At 50.6% G+C, this 22,234-nt stretch overlaps 2 protein-coding genes and 1 pseudogene across 2 annotated transcripts; all 3 read left to right on the forward strand.

Moving 5' to 3' along the window:
* Positions 1 to 22,234, forward strand: part of LOC100858937 — a 109,110-nt pseudogene that overhangs the window by 42,987 nt on the left and 43,889 nt on the right.
* LOC112533403 (protocadherin gamma-A2-like) lies at positions 5,867 to 14,080 on the forward strand. Its single transcript, XM_046900533.1, is given in 2 exon segments — positions 5,867 to 7,145; positions 7,148 to 14,080. Coding segments are annotated over 2 exon segments (2,571 nt in total). The 5' UTR covers positions 5,867 to 6,166; the 3' UTR covers positions 8,740 to 14,080.
* LOC100859022 (protocadherin gamma-A8-like) lies at positions 15,768 to 20,303 on the forward strand. The gene has a single exon (XM_040647071.2). The coding sequence runs from the start codon at positions 15,811 to 15,813 to the stop codon at positions 18,352 to 18,354; it is 2,544 nt and encodes an 847-aa protein (XP_040503005.1). The 5' UTR covers positions 15,768 to 15,810; the 3' UTR covers positions 18,355 to 20,303.

A 22,234-nucleotide genomic window follows, 5' to 3' on the forward strand; every position in this document is an offset into this window, starting at 1 on the left:
TAGGATTTTGTTAGCAGCATTGCCATTGGAGTTCTTGTGTTTCTGTTCTTATGTCCTAATCGTTGTCTGGCAGAAAGAATGATATCTGTGTAGAATCAGGGCAGACATGAAATAGTTCATCTTGCTTTTATTGTACCTCTATAGACAGTAGGTGTTCTTGTTCTTTCTGTTTCTACCTCGTTTGGGATTTTTAATTACTGAATGTATTTGTTTACTGCTTTTCTATTTTTCCTTAATCTTGCCAACAAGTGGTATTTGTGTGACTTGAAACTGGTCATAGGATGGTAGAGTCATGGAATGGTTTGTGTTGGAAGGGACCTTTAAGATCACCTAGTTCTAATCCCTCTGCTGCAGTCAGGGATGCCTCCCTCTAGACCAGGTTGTTCACATTCCTATCCAGCCTGGCCTTGAATGTCTCTTGGGAGGGAACAGCCACAGCCTTGCAGGACAACCTGTTCTACTGTCTCACTACCCTCTCAAGTAAATAAGTTCTTCCTAATATCTGTCTAGTCTAAACCTATTGCCTTGTGTTTAAAGCCATTTCCCCTTGTCCTTTCTGTACATACCCTCTTAAAAAACCCTCACCAGCTTTCTGTGGGCTGCCTTCAGGTACTGGAAGGTCAGTATAAGGTCTCCCCAGCACCTTCTCTTCTCTATGCTGAAGAGCCCCAGCTCTCTCAGACTGTCCTCATGGGGGAGGTGCTCCAGCTCTCTGATCATCTCCGTGGCCCTCCTCCAGACCTGCTTCAACACCCCAATGTCCTGTTTGTTTTGGGGAACAGTGAACTGGATGCTGTACTCCAGGTGGTGTCTCAGAAGGGCAGAGTAAGGGGGCAGAATCACCTCCCTCGACCTACTGGTCACAATTCTGTTGATGCAACCCAGGATATTGTTGGCTTTGTGGGCTGAAAGTGCACATTGCAGGCTCATGTTTCATCTTTAATTAACTGACTCCCCTGAATCCTTCTCCTCTCAGGTTGCTCTCAGGCCTTTCTCCATCCAACTTTTATCTGTGCTTGGGATTGCCCCAACCCAGGTGTAGGACCTCACACTTGGCATTGTTGAACTTCATGAGGTTGGCATGGGCCCACCTCTCAAGCCTGTCTGGGTTCCTCTGGATGAAATCCCTTCCCTCTAGCGTGTCAACTACACCACTCAGCTCGGTGTCTTCTGTAAACTAGCTGAGGTTTCACTCAATCCCACTGTCTATGCCATCTACAAAGATGTGAAATAACACAAGTCCCACATCAATCCCCAAGGAATGCCACTCATGACCAGTCTCCACATGGACACTAAGCTGCTGACTGCAAATCTCTGAATGTGACTCCCAGCCAATTCCTTATCCTGTGAGTGATTTCTTCACTTCATTAGGTTTCATGTTGTTGATATTTGTTTTCAAGGACTAATTCTGGGAGTTCCGTATGGCTGATAGCCCTCAAAGTGGGAAAGATTTTTACAGCGGTAGGACTTGGAGATGTACTGTCCATACACAGCTTGAATATTTTTAGATGTCAGTACTTTTATATATTTAGCAGTGTCGTTTTGGCAGGGAAATGGCTCAATTGCTTAGTGGATGCCAAGGCATGTGCCATTTGTGTTACCATCGTGGTGTCCCTGTCCTTGTCAGCAAAGAGAATATAGTTGTTGGCTGAGTTCCTTTGTGTAGAATAATTCCTCATTAATATATTTCTTTATAATTCTCGTGGGTAACCTCACTTATCATTCCCTATCTCCCTGTTACCTTGTGATATGGTGTTTCTACATAGGCATCATTAGGTCGTCATTTTCTTGAAGGATGTTTTTTTTCCCATTTCTGGATAGTGCTTTTGCATATGGAAATGGCAGGATCCAAACTTCAAGTTCTTGATGCTTCTTCTTCCTACAGAAAGAAGATTGTCATCTGTTGGTTGACATGTTTGAGAGTGATTTTGAGTGTTGTACTGGAGGAAATCCTTCCTTCCTTCCTTCCTTTGACAACATCTCAATCACCCAAAGATAGAAAATTCTGTTTGAGGAGAAAGCGAGCAGAAGGTGAAAGTGTGTGACGTACAATTTCTCAAAAGCATTAAAGTCCAAAAGGCCCATGAGAATGGGTGTAAACTTTTGGTTCCATTATTTCTGTGTGCTTCCAGTAGTGAGCGTGCTTTGACAGATGCCTGAACCCTTTTGCTCTTTCCACATTCAGACATCTTCCTGACTGGGCTTAGGCTTGCTGGCTGAGATTGTCCTAAAATTGAACAATGCTTATCCAGGTATAAATTCTGCTTCTCATCTAAACTCTTCAAACCTTTCTACTTGATGATCTATTGAGGGATGATCATGCTGCAGATGGGACATGGTGGAAAAAATGAGTGGGTAACTGACGCTTTGATGCCGTTTGGTATCAACAAATACTAAGGCAATGGTGAAAAGTGTATTTGACAATGGCTCAGGGATGCCATAGGAGTATAGCTCATGCAGGAAGGAGTAATGTTTGAATGCCAAACTTTCACGTGCAGAGAAGTCTTCTCTAGAGCACAAATGCAGTGGCAGAATCCCTCTTATGGGTTCATTACCTGAATTTCGAGTTGAATAAAACTTGGTGTGATGGAAGAGTGATGTCTGATGAGGGATAGCAATGTTCTTCCCTTCTGTACTTTTCACTTCTTGGCCTTGTTTGTTTTCTAGATTGAACTGGGCCTCAGGACAGGACGAGGACTTGAATATACTTAAGTTTCCTTGCAGTGTCACTGAATGAAATGCTCTCACCAGTGGCTGACACATGGGTAAAATATGGATGTTGTCCATGGAGCACGTAAAGGGTGGTGAGTGGCTGGATGTGAATGTGGAAAGCTGGTGGGTCAGCAGTGATATTGCGTGGACAGCAGATTGATTTCATAGTTGGTGTCATGGCCTTCAGCATCTCTGCACATTTTTATCTCATTTTCATTGTTTTGAATAGTAATGGTAGTCTTCTGATGATCACAGATTTTCAAATAACTGTGCGCATAGAGTGATGATGTATACCTGTAACGTAGTATATTTCTTCTGTGAAGCTCTGTTAATCCATCCATGTTGAGCTATAATGTGACAGAGAGTATCTTCTTAGCTTTGATTCTTTTTAAGGGATTTGTTCCCCGTGCTTCTGTGGTTTGTGTTTCCCATTTCTGGATAGGGATTTTGCACTTGGAAATGGCATGGTTGTATTGCAAGATCTCTTTCCTCCTTTGGCAAGGTTTCAACCATCTAAAGTCAGAGGATTCCATCTAATGAAACTGAAACGGAATCCCTCAAAATTTCCTGAAATAGTTGGGAAAGATTCCTGTGGTGACACTTCTACGTTTAAAGTTTTGTATTCATTCAAGATGAGCAGGATGCATAAGAAGATACTTTGTGAAAGCTAGCAACTTTTTCTGAAGATGTCATCCACAGGTAGTACAGAGGATGGCACTGAGGCACTACTTGCAGCGTAGGTCCTCAGTGAATTTCCCATGCACTGTGGATGAATGCTGTTGCTTGTAGAGAAGACTGTGACACCGTCCTGGTGCGTTTCTCTTGAAAGCTTCCTTTCCTACTTGAGGGACTGTATCTACTCCTAGACTTTTGTTTATGTAGAAAGGGTTTGTTGTCATTGTTGTTTGCTTATTTATTTTTGATGTATTTTATTTTGTATCTGTTGTTCACATAAGCCACTAGCTGGGTATTTCAAGAGAGTTACAGATGGTGTGGGAGACTGGAGACGTGTAGGTACTTCCGTGTTCTGTCTGTGCTGGAAACGTAAACCTCAAAAGATTGAAAGATTGTACACTTGTGGGAATGAGGGAGTGGTTTCAATACAGACCTTGAACGTTTACAGCTGTCACGGCTAAGGCTTTGATGTATTTCTCCATCCGTTAAATGTCAGTGGATGGAATGCGCTTGCCACTGAGAGAGAACCGTAGGAATGCGGGCACTGTCCGTGGTGCTGACTGTGTGTGTGATTGTGGAGTACAGAGATGAAAACCTAGTTTATAGCAAAGAAACTTGGTATGTTAATGTGCCTTTGGTTGGGCAGTGGTATGCTTTCGTCTCTGGTGCCACGGCCGCTCTTTTTCTGCTATGATTTTCCTGTCCTTAGAGGTAGTGATGCTTCCCTGAGAATCAAAAGCATTTGGCAAAAGCTGCAGACAGCTGAGGTCTGGGAGGTGAACGAGTGGATCGAGAAGGACTTAACACTAATGAAGAAAAAGAGGAAGAGGAGCCGAAGGATGGTGTGGTAGCAGATGTCCCCTGCAAATGCAAAACCAGAACCGTAACTGCTCCAAAGGTGTGACCTCATCATAAAACTGCATGTAGACCTGCATGCACGTCTATCATCAGCCTCTGTTGCCTTCATACCAAACTCCAAGGTGGTTTCCTCTGGTGTGTGAGTTGGTATCTTGTTGGAAAGAAAGTAGGTGAACTGGGAGCAAGATTGGGATCTTCAACCGTTCCAGTCACCAAGTCTGCAGTGATAGTGTGAGAAAACAATCGGTCAAGACTGTCTAGAGGTCAAGGAATGGCAGAAGTGATTTCTGCTTCACTTTGGCATAGATGCTTATTTCCTTGCTTGGTTCAGTTTTCCATTGGGCACACAGTGGACACAACATGCAATCTGAGTTTCTTTTTGAAAAAGAAGTTGGAGCTATGACATATTTTCCACTGAGATAAGAGTAGTCCTCCGTGTAGTTCTTACCAGTGAAATGCCTTAACTACAGTATGATGGAAACTACTCAGTGAAGACAGTACAGAGTGGCAGGGGTTTGAGGTGGGATGTGGGGAGGAACTGGCTAGTTGACAAAAACTGACAGCGGGGAAGGATGATTTCGCAACCTTGGATCCCTTCAGTGTGTGAGTGGGAAGTTCCATTTGCCAAATGGGATATCAAAACAACAACGTGAAGTTACAACTGAATGTAGTATTTTCATCAGGAGTGCTCCTTAAAAAAGCCAGGGAAACCCTCACTCAAGACAAACTGTGATAAACGTGATACAGATTGTGTTTCTGAAGTACGTAGCTACAGGTGGAATTTCAGAGGATTATACTTGACATTTTTTTCAAATGCAAATTCATTTTTGCATGCACTGGGAATAGCACACATGCAGGAGTCTTCTCTCTGGTTATGACTGCTCCGAAGAACAGAAAGCATTAACTTTAATATTCCAAGAAGAGGAGGACTTAAGGAAACAAAATGCAGACAAATACCATCATCTTCCCTATTCTGAAGAAAGACTGTGGTGTGGGTGCACAGCCAGCTCAGAGTGCTGAGGGGAGCTGCTGGTTAATTGGAGCACCTTGGAAGAGAGAAATAATCGGTTTGGGATCTTGTCTTCCTGTGGCAGTTGGAGATGTGCACGAGGTTCTGTTTCCCGAGTGGGATGGATCCCAGGAAACATCATAATGATAGACATCAACGTTGAAACAAAAAGACCACGATATTAGTGTATGTAGAATTTCGAATACTGTACAGAGAAAATAGAGGAGAAGGCACATCAAGAAGACTGCATGGCTTCTCAGCGCAATGATGCTGGAGACGGTCCTGATGCAATAATGTGATAAGACTTATGAGAAAGACATGCAGAAGAAATGCAATAGGGCAACACATCCAATACACCAGAATGAAATGGCCAGAAGAACACTCCACTATCTCTCTCTGATCATGAACACCAAGGAGAACAGAAAGGAATACATAGTCAAGTGCAAGAAGAGAATGACTACAGGAATTGAAATGCTGGCAATATTACCAAATTGCTGAGAGAGTGCGGCGGTAGTGCGGTGGCGGCGGTTCCCCCGGCAGAGGCAGCGGCAGCGCTCGGTGGAGCCGTGCGTGCAGTGCCGGGCGGCGGCTGCGGGCGCCGCTGTTCACCGCGGAGGAGAGGAAGGAGACGAGCGCTGCACGCAGCCCCGCCCGCTGCGGCCCGGCTCGATCGCTCACTCAGTCGCTCGCTGTGTCGGCGTCCGGGCGGGCTGCGAGCGGCCGCGGAGTGCGGAGCGGAGCTGCAGCGAGTCGGAGGGGCGGCGGGAGCGGTCGGCAGCGGCCGCCCAGAAGCAGTGGAAGGAGAAGAAGGCGAGAGAGGAGAGTGGCAGAAGAAGCCGGCGACGGAGAGGCCTGGAAGCGGCGAGCGTGAGGTGTCGGCGGTGTTGCGGTGGCGGCGGGGCCGTACGGGAGATGTGCGCGGCGAGAGAAGGGCGCTGCGGCCGGCGGCAGCGGGCGCTGCTGTGCTGCGTGTTGGTGGCGGCGTGGGAGGCGGCGCGGGGACAGCTGCGCTACTCGGTGCCCGAGGAGCTGCCCAAGGGCTCGTTCGTGGGCGACGTGGCCAAGGACCTGGCGCTGGAGCTGGCGGCGCTCGGCGCCGGCGGCGCCCGAGTGGTGTCGCAAGGCAGGACGCAGTATTTCGCTCTGCATGCGAGCAGCGGGCACTTGGTGACGGCCGAGAGGATAGACAGGGAGCAGCTGTGCCGGCTGCTGGAGGAATGCGTGCTGCGCTGTGAGCTGATCGTGGAGGGCGAGATGAAGGTTTATGCAATTGAAGTGGAAATCACGGATATTAACGACAATACGCCCAGCTTTGGCGAGACAGAAAATAAACTGAGAATGAGCGAGACAACAGCCCCGGGAACTCTATTTCCGCTTCCAGAGGCTCACGACCCGGACGTGGGTGTGAATTCCCTGCAGAGCTACGCGCTGAGCGGCGACGAGCACTTCTCGTTGTCCGTGCAGGCGGGAGCCGACGGCGAGAAGCGTCCCGAGCTGGTGCTGGCCAAGGCGCTGGACCGGGAGGAGGCGGCGTTTCACGAGCTGCTGCTGAGGGCGAGCGACGGCGGCGACCCGGCGCGGACGGGCACGGCGCGCATCCGCGTGGCTGTGCTGGACGCCAACGACAACGCGCCCACGTTCAGCCAGGCGGTGTACACGGTGCGAGTGCCCGAGGACGTGCCCGTGGGCTCCACGCTGCTCCGCGTCACCGCCACCGACCCCGACGACGGAACCAACGGCGACGTGAAATATTCGATGAAGAAAGCCACAGACACTGCCTCGGAGATCTTCCATCTTGATTTAGATGTAGGAGCGATCAGGCTCATAAGGAACCTGGACTTTGAGGAATGGAATTCCTATGAATTGGAATTACAGGCACGGGACGGAGGTGGCCTTTCGACACAGCGAAGGTGTCGATCTCGGTGACAGACGTGAACGACAACGCGCCCGAGATTTACCGGTGCAGGTCGGCGCTGAGCGAGATCTCGGAGGACGCGGCGCCGGGGACGGTGGTGGCGCTGCTGCACGTGCAGGACCGCGACTCGGGCGCCAACGGGGAGGTGCGGTGCAGCCTGGGCGAGGGCGTCCCGTTCCGGCTGGAGCGGGCGCTGGACGACTACTACAGCGTGGTGACGGCGCGGGAGCTGGACCGCGAGCGGGCGTCGGAGTACAACGTGACGGTGCGGGCGGCGGACGGCGGGTCGCCGGCGCTGCGGAGCGGCGCGGTGCTGGCGCTGCGGGTGCTGGACGTGAACGACAACGCGCCGGTGTTCGCGGAGGCGCGCTACAGCGCGCGGCTGCCCGAGAACAACGCCGAGGGCGCGCTGGTGCTGACGGTGCGCGCGTGGGACGCGGACTGGGGGCAGAACGCGCGCGTGCGCTACCGGCTGCGGGAGGGGCGGCTGCGGGGCGCGCCGCTGTCGTCCTACGTGTCGGTGCAGGCGGAGACGGGCGCGCTGTACGCGCTGCGCTCGTTCGACTACGAGGAGGTGCGCGAGGTGGAGCTGTGGGTGCGGGCGGAGGACGGCGGCGCGCCGCCGCTCAGCAGCAACGTGTCGGTGCGGCTGCTGATCGCGGACGAGAACGACAACGCGCCGCAGGTGCTGTACCCGCCGGCGGCGCCGGGGCCGGGGCCGGGTCCGGGATCGGGCGCGGGCGTCGGTGCGTGGGGCTCGGCGTCGGGCGCGTGGAGCTGGGCGGGCGTGGAGCTGGCGCCGCGCTCGGCGGAGCCCGGCGCGCTGGTGGCCAAGGTGGTGGCGGTGGACGCGGACGCGGGGCAGAACGCGTGGCTGTCGTACGAGCTGGCCAAGGCGACGGAGCCGGGGCTGTTCCGCGTGGGGCTGCACAGCGGCGAGGTGCGCACGGCGCGCTCGCCGCTGGCCCGCGACGCGGCCCGGCACAGCCTGGTGGTGGTGGTGAAGGACCGCGGGCGGCCGGCGCTGTCGGCCACGGCCACGCTGACGGTGGTGCTGGCCGAGAGCGTGGCCGAGCTGCTGTCGGAGCTGGGCAGCGCGGCGGCGCCGGCCGAGCCCGCCGGCAGCCTGACGCGCTGGCTGGTGCTGGCCGTGGCGGCCGTGTCCTGCCTCTTCCTCGCCTTCCTGCTGCTGCTGCTGGCGCTGCGCCTGCGCCGCTGGCGCCGCTCGCGGCTGCTGCCGCCGCCTTCGGCCGGCGCCGCCTTGCGCGGCGTCCCGGCCTCGCACTTCGTGGGCATCGACGGCGTCCGCGCCTTCCTGCGCTCCTACTCGCACGACGTGTCGCTCACCGCCGACTCGCGCAAGAGCCAGCTGCGCTGCGCGGGCGGCAGCTGCTGCGACACGCTCCCGGCCCGGCCGCCGCCCGACGAGGCCGCGCCGCTGCGCGGGGAAGACGCTGCCGCCCACCGCGCCGCCGAGCCCGACGGCCTCCCGGTGAGTGCTGCCACCGCCGCGGCTCCCCACTCCCTGCCTTCCCGCTCGCCTTTCGCTCCGGTCTTTGACTCCCCCTAGTGTCGCGTTTTCCCTTCTGCTCTCCAGGTTTCCTTTGATGGCGAATCTGTTACTAGGACCTGTCTCTTTCTTCTCCTCTATCCTAATTCTCTCTGATGTTCGGCGTTAACGGCCCTCTTCTGCGAATTGTTGTCGCTCTCTCTGTTGGGCAACGTTAGTGACAGTTCACTATCCCGAGGCGTGTAGAGATATTCTTTCCGGGACGTGTGAAGTGTTAGCACTTTCACTGCCTCCTTTCAGTTCGTGCCGTGTCCTCCTCTCTCAGCTATACCCGAAGGCACGCGACTCACTCGTCAGATGAAGCTATATCCGTAATAGATTCCTTATCTTAAATGACTCGTTAGTTGAAGCTCTTTCCCCGGTTAATGCCTTTGTCTTTCTAATGGTCAGTTTATGAAAACGTTAATATTGACATGTCAGGAGCTGTAGCTTTGACGTCGTTCCTTTCTTTTTGAGGTAACCTTTACTTTTTAATTACCTGCGCTGGTAATTAAACTATTTCCCTTTGTGTAGACACTGAATAGATGAGAGAGAGAGAAAGAGTTAATCCTTTTTTGTTTTCATGGACTGATGCTTTGGCTCCCATATCAATGATATCTTACAACTACTTGAGTATCTCTTACCATTGTCCGACTGGGTCCTAATGACCCCTGTTGTAATGAAACTTTTCCCTTCTTCCTCTTCAGAATATTTCCGTTGGTGCCTCAGGATGTGCTGAGCACATAATTGCTTTTACCTTCTTCTGTGCATTCGTTTTCAGGCACTTGTTGGAGAAACCGGCTTGCAATAGGTTCTTAAGTACTGTCTGCTAGCTGTTAGGATAATACTTGATTAGAACAGTTGTGAGTGTTTGTGAGTGGCGTCAGGGTGCTGTGTGTGAAGGGCACATGGACAAAATCTGTGATATAGTTTGCTTATTCTCTGTCTTGGACATATCTAAGGTGGATCTGGGTGGCATGACATATGCACATGCACAAGCTATGGCAGCTGCAACTGTTTTTCATGATCCAGACTTCATGTTTTTGCTGTTTAGTCTTCCTGGTGAAAGACGATTGACATCTGGTGGTTGACATGTTGGAGAGCGGTTTCACTGTTACGTTGCCTTCTAGTCCAAATTACTCTGCTTATCCTTTCCTCCTTTACAACTCATTCCTCATCCTTCTCTTCCCCCACCCATAGCAGTGATTTGACTCACTCTTTGGATGGCAATAAGGGCAATAAGAATTGTCAGTTCACGGATTTGGTTAGTTGAAAATGGTTTTCCAAATCTCACGCTTGGTCATCGAGTTGTCAGTTTGTCTGAGTGTGAAATTTAAGCAGTAGGACACTGTACGTAACTGGATAGAAGCCACCTTTCCTTTCCCATCTGAGGTAGCAGTAGGATTTTGTTAGCAGCATTGCCATTGGAGTTCTTGTGTTTCTGTTCTTATGTCCTAGTCATTGTCTGGCAGAAAGAATGATATCTGTGTAGAATCAGGGCAGACATGAAATAGTTCATCTTGCTTTTATTGTACCTCTATAGACAGTAGGTGTTCTTGTTCTTTCTGTTTCTACCTCGTTTGGGATTTTTAATTAGTGGATGTATTTGTCTGCTGCTTTTCTATTTTTCCTTAATCTTGCCAACAAGTGGTATTTGTGTGACTTGAAACTGGTCATAGGATGGTAGAGTCATGGAATGGTTTGTGTTGGAAGGGACCTTTAAGATCACCTAGTTCTAATCCCTCTGCTGCAGTCAGGGATGCCTCCCTCTAGACCAGGTTGTTCACATTCCTATCCAGCCTGGCCTTGAATGTCTCTTGGGAGGGAACAGCCACAGCCTTGCAGGACAACCTGTTCTACTGTCTCACTACCCTCTCAAGTAAATAAGTTCTTCCTAATATCTGTCTAGTCTAAACCTATTGCCTTGTGTTTAAAGCCATTTCCCCTTGTCCTTTCTGTACATACCCTCTTAAAAAACCCTCACCAGCTTTCTGTGGGCTGCCTTCAGGTACTGGAAGGTCAGTATAAGGTCTCCCCAGCACCTTCTCTTCTCTATGCTGAAGAGCCCCAGCTCTCTCAGACTGTCCTCATGGGGGAGGTGCTCCAGCTCTCTGATCATCTCCGTGGCCCTCCTCCAGACCTGCTTCAACACCCCAATGTCCTGTTTGTTTTGGGGAACAGTGAACTGGATGCTGTACTCCAGGTGGTGTCTCAGAAGGGCAGAGTAAGGGGGCAGAATCACCTCCCTCGACCTACTGGTCACAATTCTGTTGATGCAACCCAGGATATTGTTGGCTTTGTGGGCTGAAAGTGCACATTGCAGGCTCATGTTTCATCTTTAATTAACTGACATCCCTGAATCCTTCTCCTCTCAGGTTGCTTTCAGGCCTTTCTCCATCCAACTTTTATCTGTGCTTGGGATTGCCCCAACCCAGGTGTAGGACCTCACACTCAGCCTTGTTGAACTTCATGAGGTTGGCATGGGCCCACCTCTCAAGCCTGTCTGGGTTCCTCTGGATGATATCCCTTCCCTCTAGCGTGTCAACTACACCACTCAGCTTGGTGTCTTCTGTAAACTAGCTGAGGTTTCACTCAATCCCACTGTCTATGCCATCTACAAAGATGTGAAATAACACAAGCCCCAGCATCAATCCCCAAGGAATGCCACTCATCACTGTTACCTTGTGATATGCTGTTTCTACACAGGCATCATTAGGTCATCATTTTCTTGAAGGATGTTTTTTTTTCCCATTTCTGGACAGTGCTTTTGCATATGGAAATGGCAGGATCCAAACTTCAAGTTCTTGATGCTTCTTCTTCCTACAGAAAGATTGTCATCTGTTGGTTGACATGTTTGAGAGTGATTTTGAGTGTTGTACTGGAGGAAATCCTTCCTTCCTTCCTTCCTTTGACAACATCTCAATCACCCAAAGATAGAAAATTCTGTTTGAGGAGAAAGCGAGCAGAAGGTGAAAGTGTGTGACGTACAATTTCTCAAAAGCATTAAAGTCCAAAAGGCCCATGAGAATGGGTGTAAACTTTTGGTTCCATTATTTCTGTGTGCTTCCAGTAGTGAGCGTGCTTTGACAGATGCCTGAACCCTTTTGCTCTTTCCACATTCAGACATCTTCCTGACTGGGCTTAGGCTTGCTGGCTGAGATTGTCCTAAAATTGAACAATGCTTATCCAGGTATAAATTCTGCTTCTCATCTAAACTCTTCAAACCTTTCTACTTGATGATCTATTGAGGGATGATCATGCTGCAGATGGGACATGGTGGAAAAAATGAGTGGGTAACTGACGCTTTGATGCCGTTTGGTATCAACAAATACTAAGGCAATGGTGAAAAGTGTATTTGACAATGGCTCAGGGATGCCATAGGAGTATAGCTCATGCAGGAAGGAGTAATGTTTGAATGCCAAACTTTCACGTGCAGAGAAGTCTTCTCTAGAGCACAAATGCAGTGGCAGAATCCCTCTTATGGGTTCATTACCTGAATTTCGAGTTGAATAAAACTTGGTGTGATGGAAGAGTGATGTCTGATGAGGGATAGCAATGTTCTTCCCTTCTGTACTTTTCACTTCTTGGCCTTGTTTGTTTTCTAGATTGAACTGGGCCTCAGGACAGGACGAGGACTTGAATATACTTAAGTTTCCCTGCAGTGTCACTGAATGAAATGCTCTCACCAGTGGCTGACACATGGGTAAAATATGGATGTTGTCCATGGAGCACGTAAAGGGTGGTGAGTGGCTGGATGTGAATGTGGAAAGCTGGTGGGTCAGCAGTGATATTGCGTGGACAGCAGATTGATTTCATAGTTGGTGTCATGGCCTTCAGCATCTCTGCACATTTTAATCTCGTTTTTATTGTTTTTATTGGCAGTGGTAGTCTTCTGATGATCACAGATTTTCAAATAACTGTGCGCATAGAGTGATGATGTATACCTGTAACGTAGTATATTTCTTCTGTGAAGCTCTGTTAACCCATCCATGTTGAGCTATAATGTGACAGAGAGTATCTTCTTAGCTTTAATTCTTTTTCAGGGATTTGTTCCCCGTGCCTTTGTGGTTTGTGTTTCCCATTTCTGGATAGGGATTTTGCACTTGGAAATGGCATGGTTGTATTGCAAGATCTCCTTCCTCCTTTGGCAAGGTTTCAACCATCTAAAGTCAGAGGATTCCATCTAATGAAACTGAAACGGAATCCCTCAAAATTTCCTGAAATAGTTGGGAAAGATTCCTGTGGTGACACTTCTACGTTTAAAGTTTTGTATTCATTCAAGATGAGCAGGATGCATAAGAAGATACTTTGTGAAAGCTAGCAACTTTTTCTGAAGATGTCATCCACAGGTAGTACAGAGGATGGCACTGAGGCACTACTTGCAGCGTAGGTCCTCAGTGAATTTCCCATGCACTGTGGATGAATGCTGTTGCTTGTAGAGAAGACTGTGACACCGTCCTGGTGCGTTTCTCTTGAAAGCTTCCTTTCCTACTTGAGGGACTGTATCTACTCCTAGACTTTTGTTTATGTAGAAAGGGTTTGTTGTCATTGTTGTTTGCTTATTTATTTTTGATGTATTTTATTTTGTATCTGTTGTTCACATAAGCCACTAGCTGGGTATTTCAAGAGAGTTACAGATGGTGTGGGAGACTGGAGACGTGTAGGTACTTCCGTGTTCTGCCTGTGCTGGAAACGTAAACCTCAAAAGACTGAAAGATTGTACACTTGTGGGAATGAGGGAGTGGTTTCAATACAGACCTTGAACGTTTACAGCTGTCACGGCTAAGGCTTTGATGTATTTCTCCATCCGTTAAATGTCAGTGGATGGAATGCGCTTGCCACTGAGAGAGAGAACCGTAGGAATGCGGGCACTGTCCGTGGTGCTGACTGTGTGTGTGATTGTGGAGTACAGAGATGAAAACCTAGTTTATAGCAAAGAAACTTGGTATGTTAATGTGCCTTTGGTTGGGCAGTGGTATGCTTTCATCTCTGGTGCCACGGCCGCTCTTTTTCTGCTATGATTTTCCTGTCCTTAGAGGTAGTGATGCTTCCCTGAGAATCAAAAGCATTTGGCAAAAGCTGCAGACAGCTGAGGTCTGGGAGGTGAACGAGTGGATCGAGAAGGACTTAACACTAATGAAGAAAAAGACGAAGAGGAGCTGAAGGATGGTGTGGTAGCAGATGTCCCCCGCAAATGCAAAACTAGAACCGTAACTGCTCCAAAGGAGTGACTTCATCATAAAACTGCATGTAGACCTGCATGCACGTCTATCATCAGCCTCTGTTGCCTTCATACCAAACTTCAAGGTGGTTTCCTCTGGTGTGTGAGTTGGTATCTTGTTGGAAAGAAAGTAGGTGAACTGGGAGCAAGATTGGGATCTTCAACCGTTCCAGTCACCAAGTCTGCAGAGATAGTGTGAGAAAACAATCGGTCAAGACTGTCTAGAGGTCAAGGAATGGCAGAAGTGATTTCTGCTTCACTTTGGCATAGATGCTTATTTCCTTGCTTGGTTCAGTTTTCCATTGGGCACACAGTGGACACAACATGCAATCTGAGTTTCTTTTTGAAAAAGAAGTTGGAGCTATGACATATTTTCCACTGAGATAAGAGTAGTCCTCCGTGTAGTTCTTACCAGTGAAATGCCTTAACTACAGTATGATGGAAACTACTCAGTGAAGACAGTACAGAGTGGCAGGGGTTTGAGGTGGGATGTGGGGAGGAACTGGCTAGTTGACAAAAACTGACAGCGGGGAAGGATGATTTCGCAACCTTGGATCCCTTCAGTGTGTGAGTGGGAAGTTCCATTTGCCAAATGGGATATCAAAACAACAACGTGAAGTTACAACTGAATGTAGTATTTTCATCAGGAGTGCTCCTTAAAAAAGCCAGGGAAACCCTCACTCAAGACAAACTGTGATAAACGTGATACAGATTGTGTTTCTGAAGTACGTAGCTACAGGTGGAATTTCAGAGGATTATACTTGACATTTTTTTCAAATGCAAATTCATTTTTGCATGCACTGGGAATAGCACACATGCAGGAGTCTTCTCTCTGGTTATGACTGCTCCGAAGAACAGAAAGCATTAACTTTAATATTCCAAGAAGAGGAGGACTTAAGGAAACAAAATGCAGACAAATACCATCATCTTCCCTATTCTGAAGAAAGACTGTGGTGTGGGTGCACAGCCAGCTCAGAGTGCTGAGGGGAGCTGCTGGTTAATTGGAGCACCTTGGAAGAGAGAAATAATCGGTTTGGGATCTTGTCTTCCTGTGGCAGTTGGAGATGTGCACGAGGTTCTGTTTCCCGAGTGGGATGGATCCCAGGAAACATCATCATGATAGACATCAACGTTGAAACAAAAAGACCAAGACATTAGTGTATGTAGAATTTTGAATAGTGTACAGCGAATACAAAGGAAAATGTACTTCAGGAAGGACTGAATGCAATGGTGGTGGAGACGTTGCTGATGCAGTAATGAGATAAGTCTCATGGGAAAGACATAGAGAAGAAATGCACGACAACAACACATCCAAGACGCCAGAACAAAACAGCCAGAGGAGCCCAGTGCTATCTCTCTGATCATGAACACCAAGGAGAACAGAAAGGAATACATAGTCACGTGCAAAAAGAGAATGACTACAGGAATTGAAATGCTGGCAATATTACCAGATTGCTGAGAGAGTGCGGCGGTTGCGCGGTGCCGGCGGTTCCCCCGGCAGAGGCGGTGGCGGCAGTGCTCGGTGGAGCCGTGCGTGCAGTGCCGGGCGGCGGCTGCGGGCGCCGCTGTTCACCGCGGAGGAGAGGAAGGAGACGAGCGCTGCACGCAGCCCCGCCCGCTGCGGCCCGGCTCGATCGCTCGCTCGCTCTCTCTCAGTGTGGGCGCTTGAGCGGGCTGCGAGCGGCCCCGGAGTGCGGAGCGGTGCTGCAGCGAGGAAGAGGGGCGGCGGGAGCGGTCGGCAGCGGCCGCGCAAACGAAAACGGAGAAGGAGGCAAGAGAGGAGTGGCAGAAGAAGTCGGAGACGGAGCGGCCCGGAAGCGGCGAGCGTGAGGTGTCGGCGGTGTTGCGGTGGCGGCGGGGCCGTACGGGAGATGTGCGCGGCGAGAGAAGGGAGCTGTGGCCGGAGGCAGCGGGCGCTGCTGTGCTGCGTGTTGGTGGCGGCGTGGGAGGCGGCGCGGGGACAGCTGCGCTACTCGGTGCCCGAGGAGCTGCCCAAGGGCTCGTTCGTGGGCGACGTGGCCAAGGACCTGGCGCTGGAGCTGGCGACGCTCGGCGCCCGCGGCGCCCGAGTGGTGTCGCAAGGCAGGAGGCAGTATTTCGCTCTGCATGCGAGCAGTGGGCACTTGGTGACGGCCGAGAGGATAGACAGGGAGCAGCTGTGCGAGAACGAGCCACAGTGCGTGCTGCGCTGTGAGCTGATCGTGGAGGGCGAGATGAAGGTTTATGCGATATCAGTAGAAATCATGGACATAAATGACAACGCCCCCAGCTTCAAGAAGGTCGAGGCTGAGGAGCAAATAAATGAGATGACATCGCCGGGGGCGCGCTTTCCTTTGCCGGAGGCTCACGACCCGGACGTGGGTGTGAATTCCCTGCAGAGCTACGCGCTGAGCGGCGACGAGCACTTCTCGTTGTCCGTGCAGGCAGGAGCCGACGGCGAGAAGCGTCCCGAGCTGGTGCTGGCCAAGGCGCTGGACCGGGAGGAGGCGGCGTTTCACGAGCTGCTGCTGAGGGCGAGCGACGGCGGCGACCCGGCGCGGACGGGCACGGCGCGCATCCGCGTGGCTGTGCTGGACGCCAACGACAACGCGCCCGCGTTCAGCCAGGCGGTGTACACGGTGCGAGTGCCCGAGGACGTGCCCGTGGGCTCCACGCTGCTCACCGTCACTGCCTCCGACCCCGACGACGGAACCAATGGCGACGTACTGTATACATTTCCAGAAATTTCTGACAAAGCTTCGAATATATTCCATCTTGAGCCCGATTCCGGAGCGATCAGGCTGTTGAAAAATCTGGACTTCGAGGAAGCCGAGTTCCACGAACTCAAAGTGAGGGCAAGGGACGGAGGTGCCCTATCGGACACGGCGAAGGTGTCGATCTCGGTGACGGACGTGAACGACAACGCGCCCGAGATTTCGGTGCGGTCGGCGCTGAGCGAGATCTCGGAGGACGCGGCGCCGGGGACGGTGGTGGCGCTGCTGCACGTGCAGGACCGCGACTCGGGCGCCAACGGGGAGGTGCGGTGCAGCCTGGGCGAGGGCGTCCCGTTCCGGCTGGAGCGGGCGCTGGACGACTACTACAGCGTGGTGACGGCGCGGGAGCTGGACCGCGAGCGGGCGTCGGAGTACAACGTGACGGTGCGGGCGGCGGACGGCGGGTCGCCGGCGCTGCGGAGCGGCGCGGTGCTGGCGCTGCGGGTGCTGGACGTGAACGACAACGCGCCGGTGTTCGCGGAGGCGCGCTACAGCGCGCGGCTGCCCGAGAACAACGCCGAGGGCGCGCTGGTGCTGACGGTGCGCGCGTGGGACGCGGACTGGGGGCAGAACGCGCGCGTGCGCTACCGGCTGCGGGAGGGGCGGCTGCGGGGCGCGCCGCTGTCGTCCTACGTGTCGGTGCAGGCGGAGACGGGCGCGCTGTACGCGCTGCGCTCGTTCGACTACGAGGAGGTGCGCGAGGTGGAGCTGTGGGTGCGGGCGGAGGACGGCGGCGCGCCGCCGCTCAGCAGCAACGTGTCGGTGCGGCTGCTGATCGCGGACGAGAACGACAACGCGCCGCAGGTGCTGTACCCGCCGGCGGCGCCGGCGCCGGGCGCGGGCGTCGGTGCGTGGGGCTCGGCGTCGGGCGCGTGGAGCTGGGCGGGCGTGGAGCTGGCGCCGCGCTCGGCGGAGCCCGGCGCGCTGGTGGCCAAGGTGGTGGCGGTGGACGCGGACGCGGGGCAGAACGCGTGGCTGTCGTACGAGCTGGCCAAGGCGACGGAGCCGGGGCTGTTCCGCGTGGGGCTGCACAGCGGCGAGGTGCGCACGGCGCGCTCGCCGCTGGCCCGCGACGCGGCCCGGCACAGCCTGGTGGTGGTGGTGAAGGACCGCGGGCGGCCGGCGCTGTCGGCCACGGCCACGCTGACGGTGGTGCTGGCCGAGAGCGTGGCCGAGCTGCTGTCGGAGCTGGGCAGCGCGGCGGCGCCGGCCGAGCCCGCCGGCAGCCTGACGCGCTGGCTGGTGCTGGCCGTGGCGGCCGTGTCCTGCCTCTTCCTCGCCTTCCTGCTGCTGCTGCTGGCGCTGCGCCTGCGCCGCTGGCGCCGCTCGCGGCTGCCGCCGCCGCCTTCGGCCGGCGCCGCCTTGCGCGGCGTCCCGGCCTCGCACTTCGTGGGCATCGACGGCGTCCGCGCCTTCCTGCGCTCCTACTCGCACGACGTGTCGCTCACCGCCGACTCGCGCAAGAGCCAGCTGCGCTGCGCGGGCGGCAGCTGCTGCGACACGCTCCCGGCCCGGCCGCCGCCCGACGAGGCCGCGCCGCTGCGCGGGGAAGACGCTGCCGCCCACCGCGCCGCCGAGCCCGACGGCCTCCCGGTGAGTGCTGCCACTGTTCACTGCTTTGTTAGATTCAATATTTTTGCCTTGTTTCTTTTCACATTCTAAAGGCAGATCTCAGTGTAGTTGAAAACCCTTTCAAGACTGGAATATCATTTATAAATTTCCAGTGGTGGAGCTGTTTTTGTACATGGCTTGTATGTTTTAAGCTTTCAATTGGAAGAACTTTATATTGTTAGGTTTCTGTAAAATGTCACTGGATTAAGTGTTGTTCATGATCAAGTTAGTGCCAAATGCTGTTATACTTGATCATGCAAATGAAGTCTGTGAATGTTGAGAGATGAACGTGAGAGGCTTGTTTGGAAACTAGGAAATAGGTGGTTAGCATTGTTTTTTGAAGGGTACAGTTTGAGTTCATGGCTGGTGCAAAGCTCTGTGTTGTTTACACTACAATCCCTGTTTCCCTGTCTTTAGAGGCAACTATAATTGCCTGCAAATGAACATTTCATCCAAAATTGTTTGTAGAACTTTTCTTTAGAGCTAGAATGGCATATAATGGCAGTATGGAACCCCATTTATCCATCTCTAGTTTCCTGTATCCTGTGAGGTACATTTTCTTCACTGTGATTTTCATGTGTTCAGGCCTGTACTTCCTGGATGGTTGTGGTTCATGTTTTCAGTTTCTGGCCAATGTTTTTACAGTGGGAAATTAGAATGTTGTATTACAGGATGTTCTTTCTTCCTTTGACACAGTCGTAATCCGCTGTAGAAAAGATTTTCTCTGTGAGGAAAAAGGAAGCAGAAGATTAAAGACAACGTCTCATAGATTCTCAGAACCATTAATGTTCAAAATAGGTCCATGAGGAGATACTTCAACTTCTGGTTTCTTTATTTCTGTGTGCTTCCAACCATGAGTTTGCTTTGACTGCCACCTAACTCTTTGTATTTTTGGCAGGGCTTGGATAACTTCCCAACAGCACATGTGGTGGGTGTATTGGGTGTGATGGTCCTCTAACAGGAGGTTAACAAGCCTATCTATAATTTCTGCTTTACATTTAAACTGTTTACATAGATGGAAAAAATGTCCTTGTATCCGCCTCTGTCATGGTCTTTGTACATTTAGTAGAGAAACAGGCTGAACTATTGGTCCTTTGAAACTGTTTGTTATCAGAAAACATTAAAGACAGTCAGGAGTATAATTTGGGAATGGCTTGTGGATGGTCCATCTGAAGAACTTGTGGAGGAAAGAGGATTGTTTGAACTTTGACATCATGGCAATGGAGCAGCCTATACTAGATAGTAATCGGTATGATAAGAGTCTCTTTGTGGGCTCACCACTTGTTAGTTTTGCCTTGCTTTTTGTCAAAGATTAAAGTAGTCTGCAGTGTGGAACAGAGCCCTCAGTTAACTGGATGACCTGACTTGAATGTTTACAGCCGCCATGAAAAGGACTTCAATATGCTTATGTCTCCTTCATCTGTCACTGAATGACATGCTCCTGCTAGGAGCTGACAGACTGCTTCATGTTGTATGTATCCATGGTGCAAGTAAAGGTTGTGAATGCAGAGTAAGGATGGTGAGTGGTTGGATTCAAATGTGGACAATGGGTGTGTCAGCAGCGATATTGTGTGGACAGTGGTTTGATTTCATGATTGGTACCAACACCTGTAGTATATAGGAACCATTTTTTCCCAGATTCAAAGTCTTGCATGGTAATGGTAGTTCTTTGATGATAAAATTTGTCTCCGTATATAGTATGATAATGCGTATCTGCTGATGGCTTATAAATCTCACGTAAAGCCTCTCATCTATCTAGATGTAAATTTGTGATGTAGAGTTGCTTCATAGTTGAGATTCTGTTTACAGATCTTCTTCTGAGCATGGCTGTGTTCCCCTTTTCTGATTATCTGGACAGAGCATATGCATTTGGAAATGAGAAGGCTGTATTGCAAAAGCTCTGGCATTCCCTGATTATGTCCAACAAACACATAAGACAAAATGTTATGTGTGACACTGAGACTGAATCCCTCACGGTTTGCATTGTTTGCAAGAGTAGTCTGGTTAGGCTGAGGCTGGACTTGATGATTTTGAAGGTCTTCTCCAACTTGAGCAATTCTCTTTCTATGGTGTAGTGAAATAATTTGAAATAGTCCTTGTATTAACTCTTATTCATTTAAAGTTTCATAGTCTTTGGAGACGAACAGGAGAGTTGGAATCTTTCTGAGAAGCGCTGAATTTTTCCTAAAATGAAACCCTCTACTGTGCAGTTTATGGGAAGAATTCAGGGCCGTATTTGCAGCTTAAAAACTGGTAGGATTCCAGGTGTTGTGGGATTGAATTTTAGTGTCCACGGGGATGCCCATTATTCCTTCTTGAGGAGTTTCTCAGCCAAATTTCTCTTTGAATGCTTCCATGTGCTGCTATCTGATGACAGCATTTCCTGCCCTTATGTCCATGCACATATGTTGAATTTGTAAAAGCAGCAGAAATGGTCTTTTGTGGGTTTGTTGTTGTTGTTGTTTGTTTGTTTGTTTGTTTGTTTGTCTCTTTGTTTACTAATTTGTTATATGTTCATGAGCCTTATTCATATGAACCACTAGCTGATAGTCAGAGCTGGTGTAGAATGGCAGATATGTGTGGGTAACTCTTTGCTTTCTTCCTTTTTTATTTCTCTGCTCTAGACGTAAACCTTACAAGATTGAAAGGTCCATCAGAACTGCAGAATTTAGGGAGTGGTTTCCATGATTTGCTTGCGTGAAGCCGTCAAGGCTGAGACGTGGTTATATTTCTCTTTCAAAACAATGTCAGTGAATGAAGTGTTCTTTCCGTTGGTAGAGACACAGTAGGAATGTGGATACTGTCCACGGTGCTGAAAAAGTCAGAGGTTTCGGAGTGCAGTGTGTGAGAGCATGGCTCAGAGTTTGGAAAATTGTTGGGCTGAGGAGGCTCTATCTGGCCTCTTGGGAGCAAACCTTCTTGTCTGGATTTCCTTTCACATCTGGTGCCACTACCTGCGTGTATTTCTGCTGTGATCTTGGTTTCTTTGTCCTTAGAGGCAGCGTTGGTTTCCCAAGTATCAAGGATTAGGCGAAAACCGTATATGTTGAGTTGGCCTGAGAATTGGAAGTGGTAGAATGCAGCTGGCGGTACTGAATTCTGTGGTGTTAAGGCAAGGAAGAAAGGAAGTTTTGTGGGGGAAGATGTTCCTTGAAACCACTGATCTAGGGGCATACAAGATCCCATACAGTACTTTCATATTACACCTGCACGTACACCTGGATGCTTGTCTCCGGTGGGACAAGGTTGCCTTCATACCAAGTGCCACGTTGTTTTCTTCCAGTGTATGAGTAGGTATCTTGTTAGAAATTGAAGTGAACTGAAAGCAAGGCCAGAGTTTTCAGCTGTTCCTCTCTCCAAGCATACTAACATACTAGACAGAATTGATGGGTGCAGAATCTACCCACTGTTGCAATCAAGAGGTAGCTAAAGGTCATCCAGCCTTGCACACATCCACAACATGTCAAAGCCCCGTGGCACTAGCGCACACCCCCATGGCTAGCAACACGAGGAAGCAGCAGAGACTTGTCTGCAATGCTCGTGGCCACCTCCTGTGGGTTGTTCTCATTTCTTGGAGGTCTGAAGGCAGAGAGTCTGCCATCTCAGCTCCTGGCTCCTCGTCTAGTGCAACGAGGGAGAACTACTTGGATTGAGAACTCTTCTTTCGGATGTACTGGAGAATGTGCATGGGAGGGTCCCTTTATGATGTGTTATGGATACAGGGGAAGGGCTGTTGACACTGAAAGAACAACAGAAGCCACAAGTGAATGCAGCACACTGCTGATCGTACAGGGCTGGAAAGGTAAGGAAAAATGAACTACAGAATGATTGCGTGAATAATCAGTGGAGTACCTGGTGGAGAGGCTGCTTCTGCAAATGTGAGATAATACACAGAAGTATTTCAAGTTGGAATTCGGAATAGGGTTCTTCT

The sequence above is a fragment of the Gallus gallus genome, chromosome 13, assembly GCF_016699485.2.
Source record: "Gallus gallus isolate bGalGal1 chromosome 13, bGalGal1.mat.broiler.GRCg7b, whole genome shotgun sequence".
NCBI lineage: Eukaryota > Metazoa > Chordata > Aves > Galliformes > Phasianidae > Gallus > Gallus gallus.

Coding starts and splice junctions, on each gene's coding strand:
- LOC100859022 (XM_040647071.2), top strand. CDS start 15,811: ATGTGCGCGGCGAGAGAAGGGAGCTGTGGCCGGAGGCAGCGGGCGCTG.